This window comes from Neoarius graeffei, chromosome 8 (assembly GCF_027579695.1).
Source record: "Neoarius graeffei isolate fNeoGra1 chromosome 8, fNeoGra1.pri, whole genome shotgun sequence".
Classification (NCBI taxonomy): Eukaryota; Metazoa; Chordata; class Actinopteri; order Siluriformes; family Ariidae; genus Neoarius; species Neoarius graeffei.
Window position 1 is genome coordinate 67,239,913 of NC_083576.1, and position 24,730 is coordinate 67,264,642.

General features: G+C 45.7%; 1 protein-coding gene across 2 annotated transcripts in view; it reads right to left on the reverse strand.

Annotated features, from left to right (window-relative positions):
* Window positions 1-20,051, reverse strand: part of klhl3 (kelch-like family member 3) — a 71,718-nt gene extending 51,667 nt beyond the window's left edge. For both annotated transcript variants that reach the window (XM_060928056.1, XM_060928057.1), the window contains exons 1-2: window positions 19,771-20,051; window positions 3,862-3,981 (exon numbers count right to left, since the gene is read on the reverse strand). In XM_060928056.1, the coding sequence (XP_060784039.1) occupies window positions 3,862-3,981; window positions 19,771-19,784 (134 nt within the window). In that variant the 5' untranslated portion in view covers window positions 19,785-20,051. The remainder of the gene's footprint in view (window positions 1-3,861; window positions 3,982-19,770) is intronic.
* Between the last annotated feature and the right edge of the window lie 4,679 nt (window positions 20,052-24,730).

Below are 24,730 nucleotides of genomic sequence, written 5' to 3' on the forward strand. Positions count from 1 at the left end.
ATTCTATTCGGAAGAGATCAACACAATTCTAGACTCCCAGAAGAGGAAGAGCTAGCACTAGAGAGTTCACCGGCGTTTTCATGCGCCATTTCCATTGAGTAGAACCAGAGTAGAACAGCCAGTGAACCGCAGCGTGTTCTCCCGCGGACGTCACAACATGGCCGCGAGCCACGGACCCAGTTTTCTTGCGCTGTGCAATTAAAAGTTGGATATTTGCGTAACAACAGCTTCTTTTCACGTAATTATAACAAAAATCTAACATGTTTGCCATGTTGTATAGTTTATTTAAGAAATTGCATAGAGTCATGTTCGTGTCATCAGCACTTTAATCATCACATCATCAAAACACAGAGTAGTGCTTAAACACCACATCCAGATAACAACAGACAAAGCTTTAAGATGTTAAATGGCCTAACGAAAAGACATTTATAACAAGGAATTTAGCCAACGCAACAAAACCGACTGAATTAATCAGCAGTTATTTCCTCACTGACATTAGTGTGAACAGCGATCAGTTGAATTAAGAGACGATGAGGCTTGTGTTTAGATGCCACGAGTGAATTTTACCTCACGTGATGAGAGAATCAGATGTGAATGAAGCTGATAATTAAAGTGAAAGTTACAATCATAAATTTGTAAAAAAAAAATTGGCAGCAATTGTTTTTCTATAAGTAGATCTTTTTTTTCAGTGGAACTGAAATGAAATCTTTAAAAGGTCATAGGCAAGGGTCAGAGGTGGAACACAGAATATCAACTTTATTTTCTAGAAGAACGACCCAAAAAGAGAATTCAATCTTCCTGGTGTCTAAAGCTGTGTTCACATATATACCGGTACAACTGTATCGATACAAAGTATACCAGTACAGTTTAGTGCATCTGTCCACACTAGTGAGAAATGTTTGCGGTTTTCTTTCACGGTAGTTGAAATGCACGTGCGCGAAATGTTTCCGTGGTTACCGAGTAACTTCCTTCCGAGAATATGGCGGATGAAACAACGTGTGTGCTTTTTGTTGTCAATGTACAGTCTGTATTTCTGGTGGTCATTTATTCAGTCGAATCGTATAAAACGCGCGAGGCAGTTGAGAAAGAAAAAGAATCTCCGTTCTTCACTATTTTATTCAGCGAAGACATCGATTGAGGTGTGGGACTCTGCGCATGCGCATTATATTTGTATCGATACAGAACCGCTTCATCTGTCCACACTACAGCGAAGCGCTACAGTACCGATACTGTACCGGTACGAAACCCATACATTTGTGGGTTTCGTACCGATACAGTTATACCGCTACAGTACCGGTATAGTTGCTAGTGTGGACAGGTGTTGCAGTACGAAAGTAGTATTGTATCAGTACAAAATCCCTAGTGTGGACAGGGTACAAGTTGCACCCTAAAATTGAATAAAACGGTTAAAATATACTGGTTTGCGCAAGTTCAGAAGGTTTGTTTCCATCTCACTTACGCGCACTTTCACCGCCAGGGGACCGTTGTCGTGACGTCATTCAAGGCAAACAGACTGGGAGCAGTTCTGTGTTTACTTGCGAACCGAGCACACGTGTACGGACTTTGGTCGTGAGAGGTTGTGTAAAATGTCTGAAAGCGACAGCGATTTTGAAGCAGGAACTCTCCAAATTGAATATCGAGAGGTGAAACCATATTATGTATGAACCTATGGGCATTGCGAAGTAATTGGTGAATGTGGCTCACTGGTTTGACCGTGCGGCCTCGGAATCGGACAGCGACTCGGCCGACTCTGATCGCGGTGACCCCGGACCTCAACAAGACTCGTGCCCAAACGATTTATCCCGGTAGTTATGATAAATTCTTACTTTCACCGTAATACTAAATAAGAGTCCTTTTGAAGAATAATTAAACCACACGGGCACACACAATCCCTATAAGGCCAAAAAAAAAAAGTGTGTTTCCGGTAACCCGACCGATCGAGAATTTCCGTGTCGAAATTGCCGACCGTAAAGTTTTTATTACAAATTTCCCCCGATATTTTAGTGTAAGCGGCGTTAGTTTGTCATAATTTTTGTTTCAACGCATTCAAGTTGTGAAAGAAACGATAAAAAGTAAAATGTTTCGCCACTTCTATCAGCCCTCCTGCATAAACATGGAAGCGCACTTGTATACTGAAGGAGGAAGGCAAAACTGAGCCGAGCCGCCATTTTGAATCCTCATTCAAGGCTGTAATGCAAATTGCTTCCTCTTCAATATACAAGTGCACTTCCATGGCAGGGAAAAACACTACGTTTTGCCGCCTATGTAGTCCCTTATTTATACAAATAGGAGTCATTCAGGATTCAGCCATGGTTTTGCTCGGTGGTTTTGCTCGACCAAAGTTCTACAGTAGGCTAGGCTAGGCCGTCTGCTTTTAATGGAAGTAGCCTAGGACGTTATTTTCACGTTATTTCTTGATAAGGTGTTTTCATGTTATTACATGAAAATATCATGAAATAACGTGATAATTTCGTATCATGAAATTACGTGATGTTATGTTATTACATGATAAATATATTGTAAAAACGTGATAACTTTGTTAACAATATCTTTTCACGTAATTACTTGATTCTAAGCCAATTTTTTTGAGTGTGGCAGCAATACGCTTCCGTAGATCATAACTCGAACTCTCGCGATATTTTTTTTTTTTATTTGTTTAAAGATTTAAAACACTTTTATTTTATTATAATGTGTGGTATAAAGGATTCTGTGCCAAAATACTATTTTGTAAGATGTTTACTTGTGTTAATTTTTTCGAACAAAATAAAAAAAAATTAAGAAAAAAAAAAAACTTTTTCCTACCTACCGACCTTATTTTAGTATTTCATGTTACCGGAAACACACTTTTTTTTTTTTTTTGGCCTAATATAATGTGGATTTGTTTATATTGCTAATAGTAATACAAGCATTATACTATTTATAGCCCACTCTAAGCGAGGAAATATCCCTTTTGTCTCATTTCCACAATGATTGTACAGGATCCCTCAGGACTCTTGACTTGTCAATTGCAAGCAAAGGTAAAAACATTTACCTCCAATCTTCTCCTTTTTGCTTGAGCGTTGCTGGTCTGTTTCTCCTTTGACTGCTTGATTTTGTGTTCGAATTCTGTCGGAACAGCGTCAGGTTTGAGCCTTCTCTGTCCGACACTGACACCTAAACTCTCCAACAGATGGGGATTCTTCAAAAATGAATCAATGCTCCCCCCTCGAAGTAATCAGAGCACAGAGTGGCGCATTTACCCGGCTGCCAACCCTCTCGCTTCACGCGCACAATCCACTCTCTCCGCCTCTTCTTCTCTCTCGGAAAAAGGTAAAAACTTCTTCCTGAACCAGTCCCGTTGTTACAGTTCACTGCACAACAATAAGGCATGTTTTTTTCTTTGGAAATTCCCGAACGCACGTCTGCACTCAAGCCGAACAGCAATGCAAATAAACGGAAGTGGACTCAACTCAAGCGATTTGTTTGTCTTGAATGACGTCACGCACCGAGTGGTCACGAAAATCGCCGAGCAGAAATTCGCCGCGATCCGCGATAACTTATTCTAACTTATTTTAATTTTTACTTATTAACAATACTTCTTGGGACCAGAAGAAAATTAGAGGGTTTTTTAACATATAAAGTTTCAAATGTGCATAAATTGAAAACCTTTGCCAATGACCTTTAAATGTTTCTTTCCTCCTTTTTCACTGTTGAGAGTAACCAGAATTTAAAAAGCAGCAACTTTACTCCTTTTGTGATACATGCAAAAGAGACACATGAAGACAGATCAGGAGTTTTCAGAACTATGTGTTTTTTTTAAATTGCATACATGTTCACATAACTGGAAACATTAAATCGCCAAACTTAATTCCATGCACTAACCTTCTCAGGTCATTCATGATCTTGAATGCTTTCCTCATGTGCATGTGATTGGAGCTGTGCATCCCTGGCTCTCTCCCATCCTCGTCCAACTCCAACACCGTCCCGGATGGAGCTTGGCTCCTGGTAATGCCATAAACAAATGTTGTACACACATTCAAGTAAATTACATTTTTTAAATTGATATACAATTTAACAATACAGTGCTCAGCGTAAATGAGTGCACCCCCTTTGAAAAGTAACATTTTAAACAATCTCTCAATGAAGGCAAGGCAAGGCAAGTTTATTTATATAGCGCATTTCATACACAGTGGCAGTTCAATATGCTTTACAGAAGTAAAAGCAAAACAGTAAACAATAGAAAATAAAATTACATAAAATAAATGGGGAAGAAAAATAATAAGAATTAAACAATAGTAGAAATAAAATAATAAAATGAGATAAAAGTTCAATTAAAAAAAACAGCAGAATAAAATAGAATAAAAGTTAAGTAAAATTTAAAACATGGAGAGACTGTAAAAGTAAAGAGTTTAAAACATGTAGGGATGGCAATATTAATAATTTAGCAGAAAGCATCTGAAAACAGCTTGGTCTTTAGTCTAGATTTGAAGCTGCCAACAGCAGGAGCATTTTTGATGTCCTCTGGCCAGTTGGTTCCATAGCTGTACTGCATAGTAGCTAAAAGCTGCTTCACCACACTTTGTTTTAACAACAGGTTTTACCAGTAAATTTTGCTGCTGCGATCTGGTAGATCTGATTGGGTTAGGCCGCTGCAACATATCAGAGAGGTAATTGGGCCCTGTACCATTTATGCCGCTTTTCCACTACAAACGCGGCTGAGTTGGCCTGAGCCGTGCCGTGCTGAGTCGAGCTGAGCGGGGCTGTTGGAGTTGCATTTCGACTACAACCGCGCTGAACCGTGCTGGCTGGAAGTGGGTGGACACATTGGGTGGAGTTAGCGAAAGTGGGTGGACGTCACGTGATGTCGTTAAGCAGCGCAAACAGTGACATCAGTGACCTTTTAAGCGGTAGTCTCACGACCCGGATAGTAAACAATAAACATGGAGGACATGGAGTCGTTAGTGTTGCTGGTCTTGGTGCTGTGGCTTGTTGTCACCGACAACGCAGACAGATACTGGCAAGAGCGTATAGATGAGGCGAGGCGCATAAGGCTTCAGAAATTCTCGTAATTCGTAATTCTTCTTCTTCCGGGTTTACGGTGTTTACAGATCCCAGCGTGCTCGCGGGGCGTGTGTGGGCATGTGAGGACACTCCTCCTCACCAATCAGTGCACAGGGGAGTGTCTGCTCACGCCCCCAGCCTCAGTCGGCACGGCTTGGCTCGCTTCAGCCCCACTCCAAAACGGTGCGAGTTTTAGGGGCTAAGCAGGGCTGAAACGAGCTGAGTCGTGCTGGTTTTTGGTAGTCGAAACGCGAGCCGTGTCGGGCTGAAGTGAGCTGAAGCGAGCTGAAGTGAGCTGAAAAAGGGTAGTGGAAAAGGGCCATTAGTTTGGAAATGTTTTTTAGGTGACAGAATGCCGTTTTAGTGATTGCTTTCATGTGCCTGTCAAAGTTTAGCTCGCTGTCAATGAAAACACCAAGATTTTTAACCATTTCTTTTGTTTTAATCCCCTTTGTGTCAAGAATAGTGGTAATCCTGAGTCTTTCATCTTTTTTTCCAAATAGAATTACTTCTGTTTTATCTGTGTTCAGCTGGAGAAAATTTTGTGACATCCAGTTGTTGATTTGATCGATACACTGGTAAAGACATTCAAGGAATTCAATGAACACAAACAATTTCCAAAATGTTGACAAGACAAAGTTTAATATAACATCTGTTTAACTTATAACGTGAAAGTAAGGTTAATGATATAACTTAGATTACACGTTTTTCAGTTTTACTCAAATTAGGGTGGTGCAAAAATGAATACACCCCACAACAAAAACTACGACATCTAGTACTTTGTATGGCCTCCATGATTTTTAATGACAGCACCAAGTCTTCTAGGCATGGAATGAACAAGTTGGCGACATTTTACAACGTCAATCTTTTTCCATTCTTCAGTAATGACCTCTTTTAGTGACTGGATGCTGGATGGAGAGTGATGCTCAACTTGTCTCTTCAGAATTCCCCATAGGTGTTCGATTGGGTTCAGATCAGGAGACGTACTTGGCCACTGAATCACTTTCACCCTGTTCTTCTTCAGAAATCCAACAGTGGCCTTAGATGTGCGTTTAGTCATGTTGGAAAAGTGCACAACGACCAAGGGCACGGACTGATGGTAGCATCTTCTCTTTCAGTATAGAGCAATATGTCTGTGAATTCATGATGCCATCAATGAAATGCAGCTCCCCGACACCAGCAGCACTCATGCAGCCCCACATAAGGACACTGCCACCACCATGTTTCACTGTAGGCACCATGCATTTTTCTTTGTATTCCTCACCTTTGCGACGCCATACAGTTTTGAAGCCATCAGTTCCAAAAACATTTATCTTGGTCTCATCACTCCAGAGTATAGAGTCCCAGTAGTCTTCACCTTTGTCAGCATGGGCCCTGGCAAACTCTGGGCAGGCTTTTTTGTGCCTGGGCTTTAGGAGAGGCTTCTTTCGTGGACGGCATCCATGCATGCCATTCCTCTGCAGTGTACGCCATATTGTGTCACGGGAAATAGTCACCCCAGTTTGGCTTTCTACTTCTTTAGATAACTGCAGTGAACTTGCAGGCCGATTTTCTTCAACCCTTCTCATCAGAAGACGCTCCTGTCGAGGTGTTAACTTCCGTGGACGACCTGGACGTCTCTGTGAGATGGTTGCAGTTCCATCTTTCTTAAATGTTTGTACCACTTTTGCTACAGTATTCTGACTGATAAGTAAAGCTTTGCTGATCTTCTTGTAGCCTTCACCTTTGTGGTGTAAAGAAATTATTTTCTTTGGGGAATTCTGAAGAGACAAGTTGAGCATCACTCTCCATCCAGCATCCAGTCACTAAAAGAGGTCATTGCTGAAGAATGGAAAAAGACTGACATTACAAAATGTCACCAACTTGTTCATTCCATGCCGAGAAGACTTGGTGCTGTCATTAAAAATCATGGAGGCAATACAAAGTACTAGATGTAGTAGTTTTTGTTGTGGGGTGTATTCATTTTTGCACCACCCTAATTTGAGTAAAACTGAAAAATGTGTAATCTAAGTTACATTATTAAAGGGGTACCAAATATAATATATACAGTTGCTGATGTGACAAAGTAACGTATTCTTAAGTATTCTATCAAATTTATATACTAGAAAACAACGAAATATCTTGGTAATTGTAAATATAATACTTTATATGCTAAACCACACAAGAGTCGCCATTTTTAAAAGACCGTGACGTCAGCGCTACCCACTGCACTAGCGGAACTCTCCGAAATAGAGGAGATAAGCGTGTAATCATGGCGTCGGGAGCATCAAGTGAAAGCGACAGCTCTGTCGAATCGTACGAAGAGATCCCGCAAGACACACTGCAAGCAGGCTATGGCTTAGAAGGGTACCAGTTTGAATCTAGGAGAGGTACTCTCAACTCCGGTGATGAAATAAGAGAAGAAAGCTCGGATGACGGCGAGGATGAGACTGATGCTGACCATGGGCATGGCGAGCGTGGGGCAGAGCGTCTGCGTGCAGGTGAGACGGCGTGGTGCTCGTGCGGAAAATATAACGTGGAGTTGCTCACGAGTCCAGCAGAATTTATTTGCTGCAATGAGATAGGCGCCACCCGTGGACTTGTGAAATCGTCGCAAGAGGCAGAAACAGGTATTTCACACGTGCTATTCCCAACCTCAATGAGCCAACACAACTGGGCACATACATACGTCATGAGTGTTACGCAGAGAAAACGAACGTGCATTCTGATTGGATAAAATTAATATCATGGCGGGCTGTTCAAACTGCGGAAATAGTTTGCTCGAGCTACTTTCAAAACACTATAACTTTCCAACCTTAGAACAAAAAACTTTTGTAAGTCTTGAATAAGGTTTGTTAATGTGTGTTTTATTGTTATATTTACTCTATATATTGCCCTCTGTTCCCCTTTAACCTTACTTTCACGTTATAAGTTAAAGAGATGTTATATTAAACTTTGTCTTGTCAACATTTTGGAAATTGTTTGTGTTCTGTGACTACATTTACATGCACGTCCAAATCGAGCTGCTGTTGGTAATCGAGCAAAGGGTCCCAGCAGGGGTGCCAGAGAAATCCAATCCTACATGCACAAGTGAAATCGGGCTATTGTGCAAGGTGCATTGTGCACCCGAGCCACACGTGGCGCTACACGCCCCATCGTGTTGGTACACTTCCGGCTGTCGTCATGAAGAAGAGCTATAGTGTTGCCAGATACTGCTGACGTTTTCCAGCCCAAAACATGTTCAAATCCGCTAAAATGCACTTAAAACCCCCAATCTGGCAGCACTAGCAGTTCCGTGTTCAAGCTGTTAGGCTTGCTCTTACAGACTATGGCTACAAACTGTCCAGCGCAGACCACTGTTTTGTAAGACAACTTATTTTGCACAATAATATTTTTCTAAAAGTCCATTTTTTGCTTACAAAAAAATATTTTTTTTTTTGCTTACAATTTAACTTATGTCTTAATAAACACACAAAAAGTTCAATTGTTTTGTTTTTATTGACATTCTTCAGATGTTGGACATACATATACACATATATATATATATATATATATATATATATATATATATATATACATACATACATACACACACACATACATACACACACACACAAATACAATGACTTGTTTATGTACACAATTCACAGCTATGCAACAGCTGTACAGATGTATTTGGTGATACAGTAAGTGAGCTAAATTTTAACAGTGCAAACAAGGCCACAAAAAGAAAAGATCCATGCCGTTGTCATGATTCGTTGTCATGCCCACCGAGGCTGTTGTGTTTCCCGCTTGTGGTCTCGTCACTCGTCACTTCCGGAAGTAGCTCGACAACTAGCTCGATAGGGTTTACATGCACAAAGTAGCTCGGCAGAAATCGCATAATCTAGGTCGTGTAGCTTGATTCCGAGAAATCAAGTTCGGTTCAATTTCAGCCGAATTAAGGTGTATACATGGCATTTTGAACTTCGATTTCAGTCGAGCAACGGCAGAAATTCGATTCTCTCTATGTGCATGTAAACGTAGTGATTGAGATATTGTTTAAAATGTTACTTTTCAAAGGGGGTGCACTCATTTACGCTGAGCACTGTATGCATAGTCACAAAGCAGATTTATAGAAATCAGGATGTAGACTCGAAGGTCAGAAGTATAAAATGTATTGTATTACATACATACGTCATCTACAGCAACAGATGGTGAGTTATAGGTTTAGAAAGCTCCAAGCATGTGCTCTAGCATTCTGCTTTGCTTGCTCAAACACTCTTGCTCTTACCCATCAGGTAATCATTAAACCCGAAGTATGGTAAGCTGGGAGAAAACAGAAACACTGTATATGCAGCACATGGGTTCCCAAGACTGCTACTGAACCCGAACATCAGCAGACGACAGATATACAAGACCCCCAGTGTCGTCAAGTCCTTACCATAAACAACCAAGAAATCAACTGAACAAAGTGCTTACCAGACGCCTTGAAGGTATTCAATGCAATTGCTAGCATTTGGTCTCATTAGTATGGAAGTCTGTTTCACTACTTCCAGCCTGTGTTAGGGTTTTGCTGGGATTCGAACCTGGTTCGTTGGTGTGATAATCCAGCAAACCCCCACTAGGCCACCAGGGGGATGACTCAAATGCAGAGGCGTGAGGCGGAAGTAGAAAAAGAATCAAAAGGTTTATTTAAACTATATACACTATATACAGGGCAAAACAAAAGACAAAAACAAACCAAAGAGTATAATCCAAAAGAAAAGCAAAGTGCAAAAATACAAAAGCTAAGAAGATCAAAAAACACAGTACAAAGGAAACTGGAGATAAACATAACAGCACAAAGACTCCGTGACAAGAGGACTGAACTCAGGGGTATAAATAGACAAACTAATTAAGGACACAGGTGAAGATAATTAGGCAATTAACACAAACACAAAACACAGGAACAGTGGCGGCCTCTAGAGGCCAAAATAAACACGACATGAAAAGGAAATAACAGCGGCCTCTAGAGGCCAAAACAGTCCTAGTCCTAACAGGACCCCCCCCTCTAGGAGCGTCTCCTGACGTTCCCAGGGCGATCCGGATGGGCCGAATGGAAGTCCCGACATAGTTCTTTATCAAGGACATCCCGAGCAGGAACCCAGCAGCGCTCCTCAGGACCATAGCCCTCCCAGTCCACCAGATATTGCAACCCGCCGCGGACCCGGCGGGAGTCAAGCAGGCGATTCACAGTGAACACAGTCTGCCCCTGGAAGATGCGGGGGGGTGGGGGGTTCCTAGGGGCAGGGGCATACGTAGACGTCAGTACGGGCCGTAACAGGGAAACATGGAAAGTGGGGTTGATCCTCAGAGTCCGGGGCAACTGGAGCCGGTAGGAGACAGGGTTCACCCTGCGCACCACCTTGAAGGGGCCAATGTAGCGAGGAGCAAGCTTGCGGTTCTCCACCCGCAGTGGAAGGTCCTTAGTGGACAGCCAAACACGCTGCCCAGGGCGGAAAGCGTGTGCAGGTCTTCTATGGCGGTTGGCCTGAGTCTGGTTGGTTCTGGAGGTCTGTATGAGGGTCTTCCTGACCTTGCTCCAGGTCTTGCGACACCGTCTCACATATTGGTTGACCGAGGGCACCCCCGCGTCCTCCTCCTGGTCCGGGAACAGAGGTGGCTGGAACCCGAATTGGCACTGGAATGGCGACAGCTTGGTGGCCGATGACTGCAGGGTGTTGTGGGCGTACTCCGCCCATGGCAGCCAGGTGCTCCACGATGTCGGGTTATCCATAGCCAGGCCTCGCAGGGTGGTTTCCAGGTCCTGGTTGAGCCTCTCCGTCTGACCATTGGACTGTGGGTGAAACCCAGAGGAGAGGCTGGCAGTGGCTCCGATGACCTTGCAGAACCCGTGCCACACTCGGGAGGAGAACTGGGGCCCTCGGTCTGAGACGATGTCCTGTGGAAGACCAAAGACTCGGAAGACATGATTAAACAAAAGTTTCGCAGTTTCAAGAGCAGAGGGGAGTTTGCACAGTGGTATGAAGCGGCAGGCCTTGGAGAATCTGTCAACTAAGACCAAAATGACCGTGTTACCTTGTGACTCAGGGAGACCCGTGATAAAGTCGACTGCCACGTGGGACCAGGGACGCCGGGGAATGGTCAGAGGATGCAGGAGACCCTGGGGACGCTGTCGTGGGTTCTTGGTTCTGGTGCAAACCTCACAGGACAGGACAAATGACCTTACTTCCTGCTCCATGTTAGGCCACCAGAAGCGTCTTTTCAGGAAGTCCAGGGTCCTCCGAGCTCCCGGGTGGGCGGTGAGAGGGGAAGAGTGACCCCACTGGAGAACCTTGGCCCGGGCTTGATGTGGGACGTACAAGAGGCCTGGTGGCCCCGTCCCAGGACCGGGGTCCTGGCGTTGGGCTCGTCGGACAGCCTCCTCAATACCCCAGCGGACAGGGGCCACAATCCGGGACACAGGGATAATAGGCCCGACTTCATTCTCCCTGTTAGTGGCAGAGAACAGTCTGGACAGTGCGTCAGGTTTGGTGTTCTTGGAGCCGGGGCGGTATGAGAGGGTGAAGTCAAATCGACTGAAAAACAGGGCCCACCTAGCCTGTCGAGGGTTCAGTCTCTTGGCTTGCTGGAGGTACTCCAGGTTCTTGTGGTCAGTCCAAACCAGGAATGGATGTTGTGCTCCCTCCAGCCAGTGCCTCCACTCCTCAAGGGCCAGTTTGACCGCTAGCAGTTCTCGATCCCCCACATCGTACCGGGACTCAGCAGGACTCAGGCGGTGGGAGAAGTAAGCGCAGGGGTGCAGCTTTCCTTCCGAACGTTGAGAGAGCACCGCGCCGACACCACTGTCCGAGGCGTCCACCTCCACGATGAATGGTTGGGAGGTGTCCGGGAGAACCAGAATGGGTGCCGTGCAGAAGCGGTCCTTGAGGTCTTTGAACGCCTTTTCTGCCTGAGGAGACCAGCCATAAGATCCACCTGTCCCTTTGGTGAGGTCTGACATGGGTGCTGCCACAGAACTGAAGTTCCTGATGAACTTGCGGTAGAAGTTAGCGAATCCTAAGAACCGCTGAACCTCCTTAACGGACTTGGGAGTAGGCCAATCCCGGACGGCCAGGGTCTTGGCAGGGTCCATTTGGAGTTGGCCTGTCCGTACAATAAATCCCAGAAAGGAGACCTCGGGAACATGAAATTCGCATTTCTGGGCCTTGGCGAACAGATTGTTTGTAGCAGCCTCTGGAGAACCTGGCGGACATGGTGGCGGTGCTCCTGCATGGTCTTGGAAAAGATAAGGATGTCATCGAGGTAGACAAAAACGTATAGGTTAATCATGTCCCTTAAGACGTCGTTGATTAGGGCCTGAAAAACAGCTGGTGCGTTGGTGAGTCCGAAGGGCATCATCTGGTATTCGTAGTGCCCAGACGGGGTGTTAAAGGCAGTCTTCCACTCGTCTCCCTGTCGGATACGGATGAGGTGGTATGCGTTCCGTAGGTCCAACTTGGTGAAGACGGTGGCGCCTTGGAGCAGGTCGAAAGCTGTGGACATCAGCGGAAGGGGATATCGGTTGCGCACAGTGATCTTATTCAGGCCCCTGTAATCAATACATGGTCGGAGCCCCCCATCCTTCTTGCCGACAAAGAAGAAGCCGGCTCCAGCAGGTGAAGTGGAGGGTCGAATAAACCCAGAGACCAGGGCATCTTTGAGGTATTCCTCCATGGCCTTGCGTTCTGGCTGAGAGAGTGAAAACAGTCTGCCACGAGGAGGGGTAGTCCCAGGGAGCAAGTCGATGGCACAGTCGTAGGCCCGGTGCGGAGGAAGAACGGCGGCCCTGCTCTTGCTGAATACCTCCTTGAGATCCCAGTACTCTGTGGGAACTTGAGATAACTCGGTGAGATCAGGGGGCTAGGCAGGAGACACAGGAGAGCTAGAGAGCAGACAAGAGGCATGGCATGCAGGGCCCCATTCCACAACCTGGCTTGTTACCCAGTCTATGCGAGGGTTGTGGCGAGTAAGCCAAGGAAGGCCTAGAATAACTGGGAACTCAGGTGAAGGAATCAGGTGCAGGGATATTTCTTCCTTGTGACCTTGAGACTGGAGGAAAACTGGAAAAGTAACTTGGGTGACTCTTCCATCACCTAACGCTTGGCCATCGAGGGCAGACACAGACAGTGGGACTTCAAGAGGTGCAGTCGGAATATTGATGCTTTGGGCGAAGTGAATATCCATAAAGTTCCCAGCCGCCCCTGAGTCTATCAAAGCTTGACAAGAGTGGACAGACTCACCCCAGGAGATGGAGACCGGGATGTAGATTCCTTGGCCAGGGAGTCCGGGAGAGAGGGTAGGCCCCGTCACAACCCTCCCTCGGCTGGACGGGGCGGTCCTTTTCCCAAGAGTTCGGGACATGATGCTCGGAAGTGACCAGGTTTGCCACAGTAGATGCAGCACTTGTCCCTCCTTCTGCGCTCCCTCTCAGATGCGGAGAGGCGAGTACGACCCACTTGCATGGGTTCTGGACAGTCACTGAAGGAGGTAGACGGTCTCCAGGTAGAGGTAGGGAGGCTGGGGGGGCTCAAGGCTTGGTGGCGTTCTCTCATCCTGTTGTCCAGACGAATAGCATGTGAGATGAGGGTTTCGAGGTCACTTGGGCATCCAATAGAGGCCAGACCGTCCTTGATGGGGTCAGACAGACCATGGTGGAAGGCTGACACCAGGGCAGTCTCGTTCCATCCACTTACTGCTGCGAGTGTTCGGAACGAGATGGCGTAATCTGCGACGCTTCCTCCTTGCCGGATGGACATGAGCTTTCGGGCTGCGTCGGTACTGATGTCTGCCTGATCGAAGACCCGAAGCATCTCTTCAGAAAACAGCTGGAAATCAAAGCACTCAGGTCCCTGTCTTTGCCAGATAGCAGTAGCCCAGGCTCGCGCCTTACCAGCTAATAAGGTGATCACAAAGGCAATCTTGCGGCGATCCGTAGTGTAGGTGGTAGGCTGAAGCTCAAAGGTGAGTTGACACTGGGTAAGGAACTCTCGGCACTCACTGTGCTTGCCGTCATACCTCTGTGGTGCAGGAAGGCTGGGTTCGCGAGGTGAAGAAGGCAGCATTGCAGGAGGCACTGGAGCAGGAGTGGGAGCTGGATCAGGAGCAGGAACTGGATCAGGAGCAGGAGATGCAGGCAGAGATGTCAGCTGTGCCAGGGTTTTCCCAATTTGCTGAAGCAGTTCCTCGTGGCGAGCGAGGGCCTCACGTTGGCTGGTGAGCGTACGTCCATGAGCGTCCATGGTTGCTCCGAAGCGTGTCAAAGCTGCCATAATTCCCTGAAGGTTGGCCGGGTAGACAGTTGAAGCAGCCTCTGCTGAGTCGGTCATGACGGAGTCTTTCTGTTAGGGTTTTGCTGGGATTCGAACCTGGTTCGTTGGTGTGATAATCCAGCAAACCCCCACTAGGCCACCAGGGGGATGACTCAAATGCAGAGGCGTGAGGCGGAAGTAGAAAAAGAATCAAAAGGTTTATTTAAACTATATACACTATATACAGGGCAAAACAAAAGACAAAAACAAACCAAAGAGTATAATCCAAAAGAAAAGCAAAGTGCAAAAATACAAAAGCTAAGAAGATCAAAAAACACAGTACAAAGGAAACTGGAGATAAACATAACAGCACAAAGACTCCGTGACAAGAGGACTGAACTCAGGGGTATAAATAGACAAACTAATTAAGGACACAGGTGAAGATAATTAGGCAATTAACACAAACACAAAACACAGGAACAGTGGCGGCCTCTAGAGGCCAAAATAAACACGACATGAAAAGGAAATAACAGCGGCCTCTAGAGGCCAAAACAGTCCTAGTCCTAACAGCCTGTCTCACTTAAGTGTGTGGGGTCACTGCCATGTGGACCCTATTGATCCACGTCATATTAATTGGAGCATAGTTTAACGCCAGACGCCCTTCCTGCCACAACCCTCCCATTTCCGGGCAAAGGAAACAACCATTCACATGCACATTCACACCAATGGACAATTCCGAGTCACCAGTTAACCTAACCTGCATGTCTTTGGACTGTGGGGGAAACCGGAGCACCCGGAGGAAAGCCACGCAGACACGGGGAGAACATGCAAACTCCACACAGAAAGGCCCTCGTCGGCCACTGGGCTCGAACCCAGAACCTTCTTGCTGTGAGGTGACAGTGCTAACCACTACATCACCGTGCCGCCCACAAGTCTGTTTCCGCTACATGAAAAAAAAAGTGACCTAGTATGTCATATTAATGAGAACGTATCCCATAATTATGACTTATGACATAATAATGACTTACTAATGAGAACATTTTCTCAAAATTATGATTTCATCGTGATAAGATACTTGTCATATAATAAGTAGCAATTATGATCTATCGGCTGCTCTTGTTAGGGGTTGCCACAGCAGATCCATCCATCCATTATCTGTAGCTGCTTATCCTGTTCTACAGGGTCGCAGGCAAGCTGGAGCCTATCCCAGCTGACTATGGGTGAAAGGCGGGGTACACCCTGGACAAGCCGCCAGGTCATCACAGGGCTGACACAGACAACCATTCACACTCACATTCATACCTACGGTCAATTCAGAGCCACCAGTTAACCTAACCTGCATGTCTTTGGACTGTGGGGGAAACCGGAGCACCCGGAGGAAACCCACGCGGACACGGGGAGAACATGCAAACTCCACATAGCAACGCCCCCATCAACCGTGGGGTTCGAACACAGAACCTTCTTGCTGTGAGCTGACAGTGCTCACCACTACACCACCGTAGCCACCCCCACAGCAGATCTGTTCTGCATATTTGATTTGGCATAGGTTTTACACCAGATGTCATTCCTGACACAACCCTCCCCAATCTATGCAGGCTTGGGATAGGCTTGCACTAAATATGCATTGGCTTGTACAATCCCAGTGGTTGGGTATTTTACCCAGTGTTGTAGTCGAGTCACTAAACCTCAAGTCCGAGTCCCCAGTGTTCAAGTTCAAGTCATTAAAGAAAATTTCGAGTTGACTCCGAGAACAAGACTCCAACTGCACCATTTGACAGGTGGCTGTTGCTGCCTTTATGTGAAACCGTTTACGGCATGTGCTGTCCGGAGTGTGCCCGAGAGTCTATCTGATGCATGCAGGTGTGACACTCTTGCATGAAATCCGTACAAAAATTAATGTCAATATAAATATCTTATGCCAAATTATTATTATGGCATGTTACAAAAAAGATAAAGAAAAAATCCGAGTCCTCATCTCCGACATACAAGTCCAAATGCAGTTAATGCACAAGTCCGAGTCATCGGTGCTCAAGTCCAAGTCAAATCATGAGTTCTTAAAATTAGTCTTTGGACTGTTGGGGAAACCCACACCGACATGGGGAGAACATGCAAACTCCACACAGAAAGGCCCTCACCTGCCGCTGGGTTTGAACCCAGAACCTTCTTGCTGTGAGCCGACAGTGCTAACCACTACACCACCGTGCCGCCCAACTAGTCATTATTATGAAACCTCCATCCATCCATTACCTGTAGCCGCTTATCCTGTCCTACAGGGTCGCAGGCAAGCTGGAGCCTATCCCAGATGACTATGGGCGAGAGGTGGGGTACACCCTGGACAAGTCGCCAGGTCATCGCAGGGCTGACACATAGACACAGACAACCATTCACACTCACATTCAGTCAATTTAGAGCCACCAATTAACCTAACCTGCATGTCTTTGGACTGTAAGGGAACCCGGAGGAAACCCACGCAGACACGGCCAGAACATGCAAACTCCACCCCTCACCGGGCGCTGGGTTCGAACCCAGAACCTTCTTGCTGTGAGGCAACAGTGCTAACCAAGACACCACCGTGCCGCCCAACTAGTCATTATTATGAGACCTCCATTATCTGTAGCCATTTATCCTGTTCTACAGGGTTGCAGGCAAGCTGGAGCCTATCCCAGCTGACTATGGGCGAAAGGTGGGGTACACCCTGGACAAGTCGCCAGGTCATCACAGGGCTGATACATAAACATTCACATAACCTAACCTGCATGTCTTTGGACTCTGGGGGAACCCAGAGGAAACCCACGCAGACACGGTGAGCACATGCAAACTCCACACCCTCACCGGCCGCTGGGCTCGAACCCAGAACCTTCTTGCTGTGAGGCAACAGTGCTGCCCAACAAGTCATGATTATGAGAAATTCTCACATTTGTGAGCTCATAAGTCATAATAAGATACTGTCAATTATACCAAGTCATAATTCTGAGAAACTTTAGGCTATTAATTTATTATTTTTGTTATAAGAACTTAATTATGAGAAACATTCTTCTTATTACACTAGTGTAAACATGCTCCCAGACATTAGAATGACTTAAGGGTTGTTTTACAATCAGGGTACGCAAGCTAAAAAGTCACATTTAACACTTATTATCTTCAATATCAAAAGGCTTGACTAAATAAACTTGGTTGTTTATTGTAGCCCTGTGATAGCTCTATTTACCATGCAAAAAAAAATTGGTGATGTTATTTTTGGTGAATGTATGGCAATGTGTGTCATATTCAGCAAAATTACTCGTGTCATTTAGAAAAAGTGCTTTTTTGACCACAGGTAGCTCCAAAAGGGATGCACTTAAATCATTCTTTATACCATAAAACAAATATTTGGTTCCATATCATTGGAAACATAGTTAAGTTTTAATGTTGAATGCCAGTAAGTTTTCAGACTATTTTGATCAAATTAGTATGTAATTGTGTCAAAAAAATGTCCTCTCCGAGACAGCTAATTTTTCAATATAAAATAACATATCTAAAATGATTATTTTCATCCTAAAATGTGGTCAAGATATTGGGACATAAATATTAGAGACAACTAACACAAAGCTTTACAGCCTTATATTTAAAAGCACTATGGAAGTAGTGGATTCTGAATTGTCAAAAAAAAAAAAGTCCTCTCCGAGAATCACTTCATTTGTTTCTCCCAGCCCTGCTTAAAGCTACACTTAGGCCCTGTTTACATTATTTCGAATCAGCGGATCATCAGATTAACGTTTTTAAAACGATTCGCGTGCACACAGCAACGCCAATACACGATTCGCGTGCACACAGCAACGCCAATACACGGATACGCTAATCACATGACTAATTAGACGGCACGTCACATGATCCCAGTGCATATCGGGCATGCGCAAGTCACTTACCACTTGCAAGTGGAAGGATGGCCAGCGAACACCTTCTCCAGCAGATAAACACACCTGGCTGTGATGTTCATGTTCTCACTGAGTTTAAGCGCCTGAAGGAGGTAAATAAGTTGAAATGTGTAAATAAACCTCAGTGCGGCTCAGCGCTTCCTCCTGCGCTCCAAATCACTCCGCCCTGAACAGCGAGTGCCCTCTGGAGGGTGCGCACTCCGGCCCTGCGCAGCTCACAGAGCGCGCGAGTGAAGCGTACGAGCAGTGATTCGGGACTGAGCCGCTGTGTGTGTGATCCCAACGCCAGCGAATCAGGAAGGTGGATGTCACAGTGACGTAGTCCAATGACGACGTCAGCTAGAGCTCAGCACAGCGTATCCTCAATGTTTACACAGCACCGGACCAGACACGAACTGGATTGAATACGTGGACCCTGGCGGATTCCCGTTTCCCGGCGTTTTAATGTGAACGGACAGTGCATCCGCGAAGAAAACGAGACAGATACGGTCTAATGTAAACTTGGCCTTAATCTTCTTTATCTTATAGCAGATTACACAAAACTACCATACACATATGTCAAAAATTACCTGAAATCTGTTCTTTAACTTGTCCTTCACTTAAAAACTGGTACGAGAACCAGTTTGAATCCATTTGAATTTTGGACCCCTGTGACACAAACTTTGTACCCTGATTGTAAAACAACCCTTAAATGTTTATCTACACTACCGTTCAAAAGTTTGGGGTCACTTTGAAATGTCCTTATTTTTGAAAGAAAAGCACTGTTTTTTTTTCAATGAAGATCACTTTAAACTAATCAGAAATCCACTCTATACATTGCTAATGTGGTAAATGACTATTCTAGCTGCAAATGTCTGGTTTTTGGTGCAATATCTCCATAGGTGTATAGAGGCCCATTTCCAGCAACTCTCACTCCAGTGTTCTAATGGTACAATGTGTTTGCTCATTGCCTCAGAAGGCTAATGGATGATTAGAAAACCCTTGTACAATCATGTTAGCACAGCTGAAAACAGTTTCGCTCTTTAGAGAAGCTATAAAACTGACCTTCCTTTGAGCAGATTGAGTTTCTGGAGCATCACATTTGTGGGGTTGATTAAATGCTCAAAATGGCCAGAAAAATGTCTTGACTATATTTTCTATTCGTTTTACAACTTATGGTGGTAAATAAAAGTGTGACTTTTCATGGAAAACACAAAACTGTCTGGGTGACCCCAAACTTTTGTCAAAAAATGACCTGAAATCTGTTCTTTAACTTGTCCTTCACTGAAAAACCGGTTTGAATCCGTTTGAATTTTGGACCCCTGTGACACAAACTTTGTACCCTGATTGTAAAACAACCCTTAAATGTTTATCTATATTGTGCACATAAAGATTCTTGTGTTATGGTGCTGAACTCATTGCTGAAGCAGAAATCCAGTCTCTATAAAAATGTAGTAGCTAGCTGTAGCTCGGCTAACGCTGCATTCTGTCAGCTCAAGCTGCTGTGTGAGCAGTGGTTTGTGTTTTCTTTTCTCTCCATATTTAATCCTAAAGCCTGAGTGAAAAGCGGTTGTGTGAGCACTCACCCGACAAACTCCATTATTTCCGGAACACTAGCACTGCGGCTAACGGTGGCAGGTTTGCTAAAGCTAGCTAGCTCTCCCGTTCAACCGGCTGCAGCACGCGCCTCATAACCGCCTGTTTATCCCGCTCTTCGTTTCGCTAAGGCCGGCCAGGGTGATATTTTTCCCAGCCACAGTTCCAGGTTGTGCACTTGGCCGCGGGTTAATTTGCTTGGTGTTTCAGTGAAGCTGAATGTCAGCTGAATATTGTTTACATGCTGAAAGTCAGGTCTGAGGACCATCTCTCTCTCTCTCCTGAGCTCATGCTCAGCGTCGTCCAATCAACGCCGAGATATCCGTTGCTAGGTAACACACTAACGTGATCCTGGCTTTGTTCAAAATGGTCGGTCTGTTTACTGCCCACTTCCTACTACACCAGAAAACATCTCACACTGTCAGTCACAGGACTGTATGGAAGCTGGTTTCCGCCACTATAATCATCAGATATTAACTCAGAATTTTGAGAAAATCATGAAATAGTAAGGGGGCGGCACGGTGGTGTAGTGGTTAGCGCTGTCGCCTCACAGCAAGAAGGTCCTGGGTTCGAGCCCCGGGGCCGGCGAGGGCCCCTCTGTGCGGAACCTGCATGCTCTCCCCGGAGCACCTGGAGAAAACCCACACGGACACAGGGAGAACATGCAAACTCCACACAGATAGGCCCTCGCCGGCCACGGGGCTCGAACCCGGACCTTCTTGCTGTGAGGCGACAGCGCTAACCACTACACCACCATGCTGCCCTGCATGATCCTATTGATTGTATTTGGAAAGCATTAGAGTGTAGGAAAGGCAGCATGGTGGTGTAGTGGTTAATACTGTCGCCTCACAGCAGGAAGGTTCTGGGTTCGAACCCAGTGGCCGGCGAGGGCCTTTCTGTGTGGAGTTTGCATGTCTGTGTGGGTTTCCATGTGTGGGTCAGCTGGGATAGGCTCCAGCTTGCCTGTGACCCTGTAGAACAGGATAAGCAGCTAGAGATAATGGATGGATGGATGTCTCATAATAATGACTTGTTGGGCGGAATGGTGGTGTAGTGGTTAGTACTGTCACCTCACAGCAAGAAGGTCCTGGGTTCGAGCCCCGTGGCCGGCGAGGGCCTTTCTGTTTGGAGTTTGCATGTTCTCCCCGTGTCTGCATGGGTTTCCTCCGGGTGCTCCGGTTTCCCCCACAGTCCAAAGACAGTCCAAAGGTTAGGTTAACTGGTGACTCTAAAATTGACCGTAGGTGTGAATGTGAGTGTGAATGGTTGTCTGTGTCTGTGTGTCAGCCCTGTGATGACCTGGCGACTTGTCCAGGGTGTACCCCGCCTTTCGCCCGTAGTCAGCTGGGATAGGCTCCAGCTTGCCTGCGACCCTGTAGAAGGATAAAACGGCGAGAGATAATGTGATGTGATGAAATAGTAAGTCAGTATTAAGACATTAAGACTCATGTCATACTGATTTATCCATCCAGACACATAGACACAAACAGGGGCGCTGCCAGAAATGTTGGGCTCCATGAAAGATTAGAATTTTGGGCCCCCCAACTTTGCCCACCCTCGTCACAATTGCACTATTCAGTTCAGTTATCTCATCTCATCTCATTATCTCTAGCCGCTTTATCCTGTTCTACAGGGTCACAGACAAGCTGGAGCCTATCCCAGCTGACAACGGGCGAAAGGCGGGGTACACCCTGGGGAAGTCGCCAGGTCATCACAGGGCTGACACATAGACACAGACAACCATTCACACTCACATTCACACCTACGGTCAATTTAGAGTCACCAGTTAACCTAACCTGCATGTCTTTGGACTGTGGGGGAAACCGGAGCACCCGGAGGAAACCCACGCGGACACGGGGAGAACATGCAAACTCCACACAGAAAGGCCCTCGCCGGCCCCGGGGCTCGAACCCAGGACCTTCTTGCTGTGAGGCGACAGCGCTAACCACTACACCACCGTGCCGCCCCAGTTCAGTTATTAAAATGGAAAAAAATGTCACTGTAGAAACTGTAAAAGTGTTCTCTTGATAGGCTAATCCAACCACGTTCATACTGTTCATTTACCATTCGCTAATATTTTGAACACACACGTGAGCGATAGCTACCTTTCTTTGGGAAAAACTGAGTGACCAGTTGCCTGCCTCTCCGGTCCCTCTCAGCTTTCAGCTGCCTTTCTTTACGTTTTTGACAGCCACTCTTCATATTTAGCGATCATAGACTGTACGCACTCCACTGCTGGCTGGCTGGCTGGCTGCTGCACCGCGACACAGCAGCAAGTAGCGTTGCACTGATCAGCACACAGATTTAACGCATCGCGCTTCTACCAGAACTGGACCGTACCATTTCGTAAAAGGGGGAGGGTTAAATGACAATATGTTGAAGAACTCAAGAAGTAGACAACCTTGTTCAATTAGCTCATTTTACCAGATGGAATATTGCATTGTTGTTATTTCAAAAGTCTTATTAAAATCATTAAAAGCATATTATCAGCCCCTTAAAGGGCCCCATGGCAGTGCTGGGCCCCTAGAATTGTTCTAACCTTTCCCCCCTGGCGGCGCCCACGGACACAAACAACCATTCACACTTACGGGCAATTTAGAGCCACCAATTAACCTAACCCTAACCTGCATGTCTTTGGGGGAAACTGGAGCAAACAACAAGAAAGGCCTTCGCCACCTCCAACTTTGCCTCCTGTCTCTTCGTTAAGGGTACGGTCTCCAATCCGTACATCACAGCTGGTCTCACTACTCTCTTATACATCTTACCTTTCACTTTTGCTGGGACTTTCCTATCACAAATCTCATCTCATCTCATTATCTCTAGCCGCTTTATCCTTCTACAGGGTCGCAGGCAAGCTGGAGCCTATCCCAGCTGACTACGGGCGAAAGGCGGGGTACACCCTGGACAAGTCGCCAGGTCATCACAGGGCTGACACATACTGTAGACACAGACAACCATTCACACTTACATTCACACCTACGGTCAATTTAGAGTCACCAGTTAACCTAACCTGCATGTCTTTGGACTGTGGGGGAAACCGGAGCACCCGGAGGAGACCCACACGGACACGGGGAGAGCATGCAAACTCCACACAGAAAGGCCCTCGCCGGCCACGGGGCTCGAACCCGAACCTTCTTGCTATGAGGCGACAGCACTAACCACTACACCACCGTGCCTCCCCCCTATCACAAATGACTCCCAAAATCCTTCTCCAACTGCTCCACCCTGCCTGCACTCTCTTTCTCACCTCATTATTGCAGCCCCCATTTTCCTGCACAGTTGACCCCAGGTACTTGAATTCACCAACTTTCTTTCCGTCTGCTCCTTGCATCTTCACTACACTCTCACTCCCATTCTCATTGATGCACATGTATTCTGTTTTGCTACTGCTCACCTTCATTCCTCTTTGTTCCAATGCATACCTCCATCTCTCCAAACCCAGCTCAACCTCCTTTCGGAGGAAACCCACGCAGACATGGGGAGAACATGCAAACTCCACACAGAAAGGCCCCCATTGGGCACTGGGCTCGAACCCAGAACCTTCTTGCTGTGAGGCGACAGTGCTAACCACTACACTATGTCATGAGTAACAGTCTCAAAACTTTGTATCTCATAATTATGTCATAACTCAGTCATGAAATAGGATCTCATTATTATAAGGGGCGGTACAGTAGTGTAGTGGTTAGCACTGTCGCCTCACAACAAGAAGGTTCTGGGTTCTAGCCCAGTGGGGGCCTTTCTGTATGGAGTCTGTATGTTCTCCCCATGTCCACATGGGTTTCCTCTGGGTGCTCTGGTTTCCCCCAAAGACATGCAGTTAGGTTAACTGGCTACTCTAAATTGCCTACAGGTGTGAATGGGTGTGTGAATGGTCGTTTTCCAAGCCCAGAAATGGGACAGTTGCGGGAGGAAGGGCATCCAGTGTAAAACTCCAATTAATGTGACATGTGGATCAATAGGGTAACTGTGCTGGAGAAGATAATGATCTTATTATAATTCTCATTATGAGATATTATGATGAATCATAATTGCTCATTAGGGTGGAGGAAACAGGCTTCCATAGGTAGTATACAGTATGTAACAATTACCATTTAGCAAATACACTATTACTACTTGTCATATCAATGAGACTGCTTCAATATTGTGCGGCAATTTCTGATTATCTGAGCTATAGTAACCCGAAATATCTTATCTTTTGGAGTTTTGAAGCAAAATGGTGTAGCAGAGTAATAGGAAAAGGTTTCATGACATTATCTAGAAGTTCAGCACTTCTGGTACCTGACTTTTGCACCTGTACGTCGCTCTGGATAAGAGCGTCTGCTAAATGCCCTATAACAAAGTAATCTTACTTTAGCTTTTTTTTTTAAAGAATCTAAAGAATACAGTATTCTATACTATGAACTGGTGTATATTGTTCAGTCAAGTTCTTCAGAAACAGTACTATATATTTTTTCAGTTGCAAACAGGACCAGAATAAATACTGAGCTTAATCATCAGGTTCCACTTCTGTCAGCCAAGGCTTACCAAATCTGGACAGTTGAAAACTGGAAAAACACAGCTTGCTCTGATGAATCAAGATTTCTGCTGAGGTACACAGATGGTACGGTCAGAATTTGGCACCAACAGTAAGAATCGATGGAGCTAACTTGACTTGTGTCAACAGTCCAGGCCAGTGTAAGGAAAGTTCCCTTAGCATACATTGGGCCTGTTAGTACTAGGCAATCACTTGAACGCCACAGCCTATATATATATATATATATATATATATAGTTGCTGAGCATGTGCATCCCTTCACGACTGAATTTAACCATCTTCTAATGGCCATTTCCAGCACAACAATGCACCATGTCACAAAGCAAAACTAATCTCAAACCGATAGCCTTCCAAGTCAACAGACTGGAATCCCAAAGAGCACCTTCAGCATGTTTTAAAACCGATTTGCAGCATAAA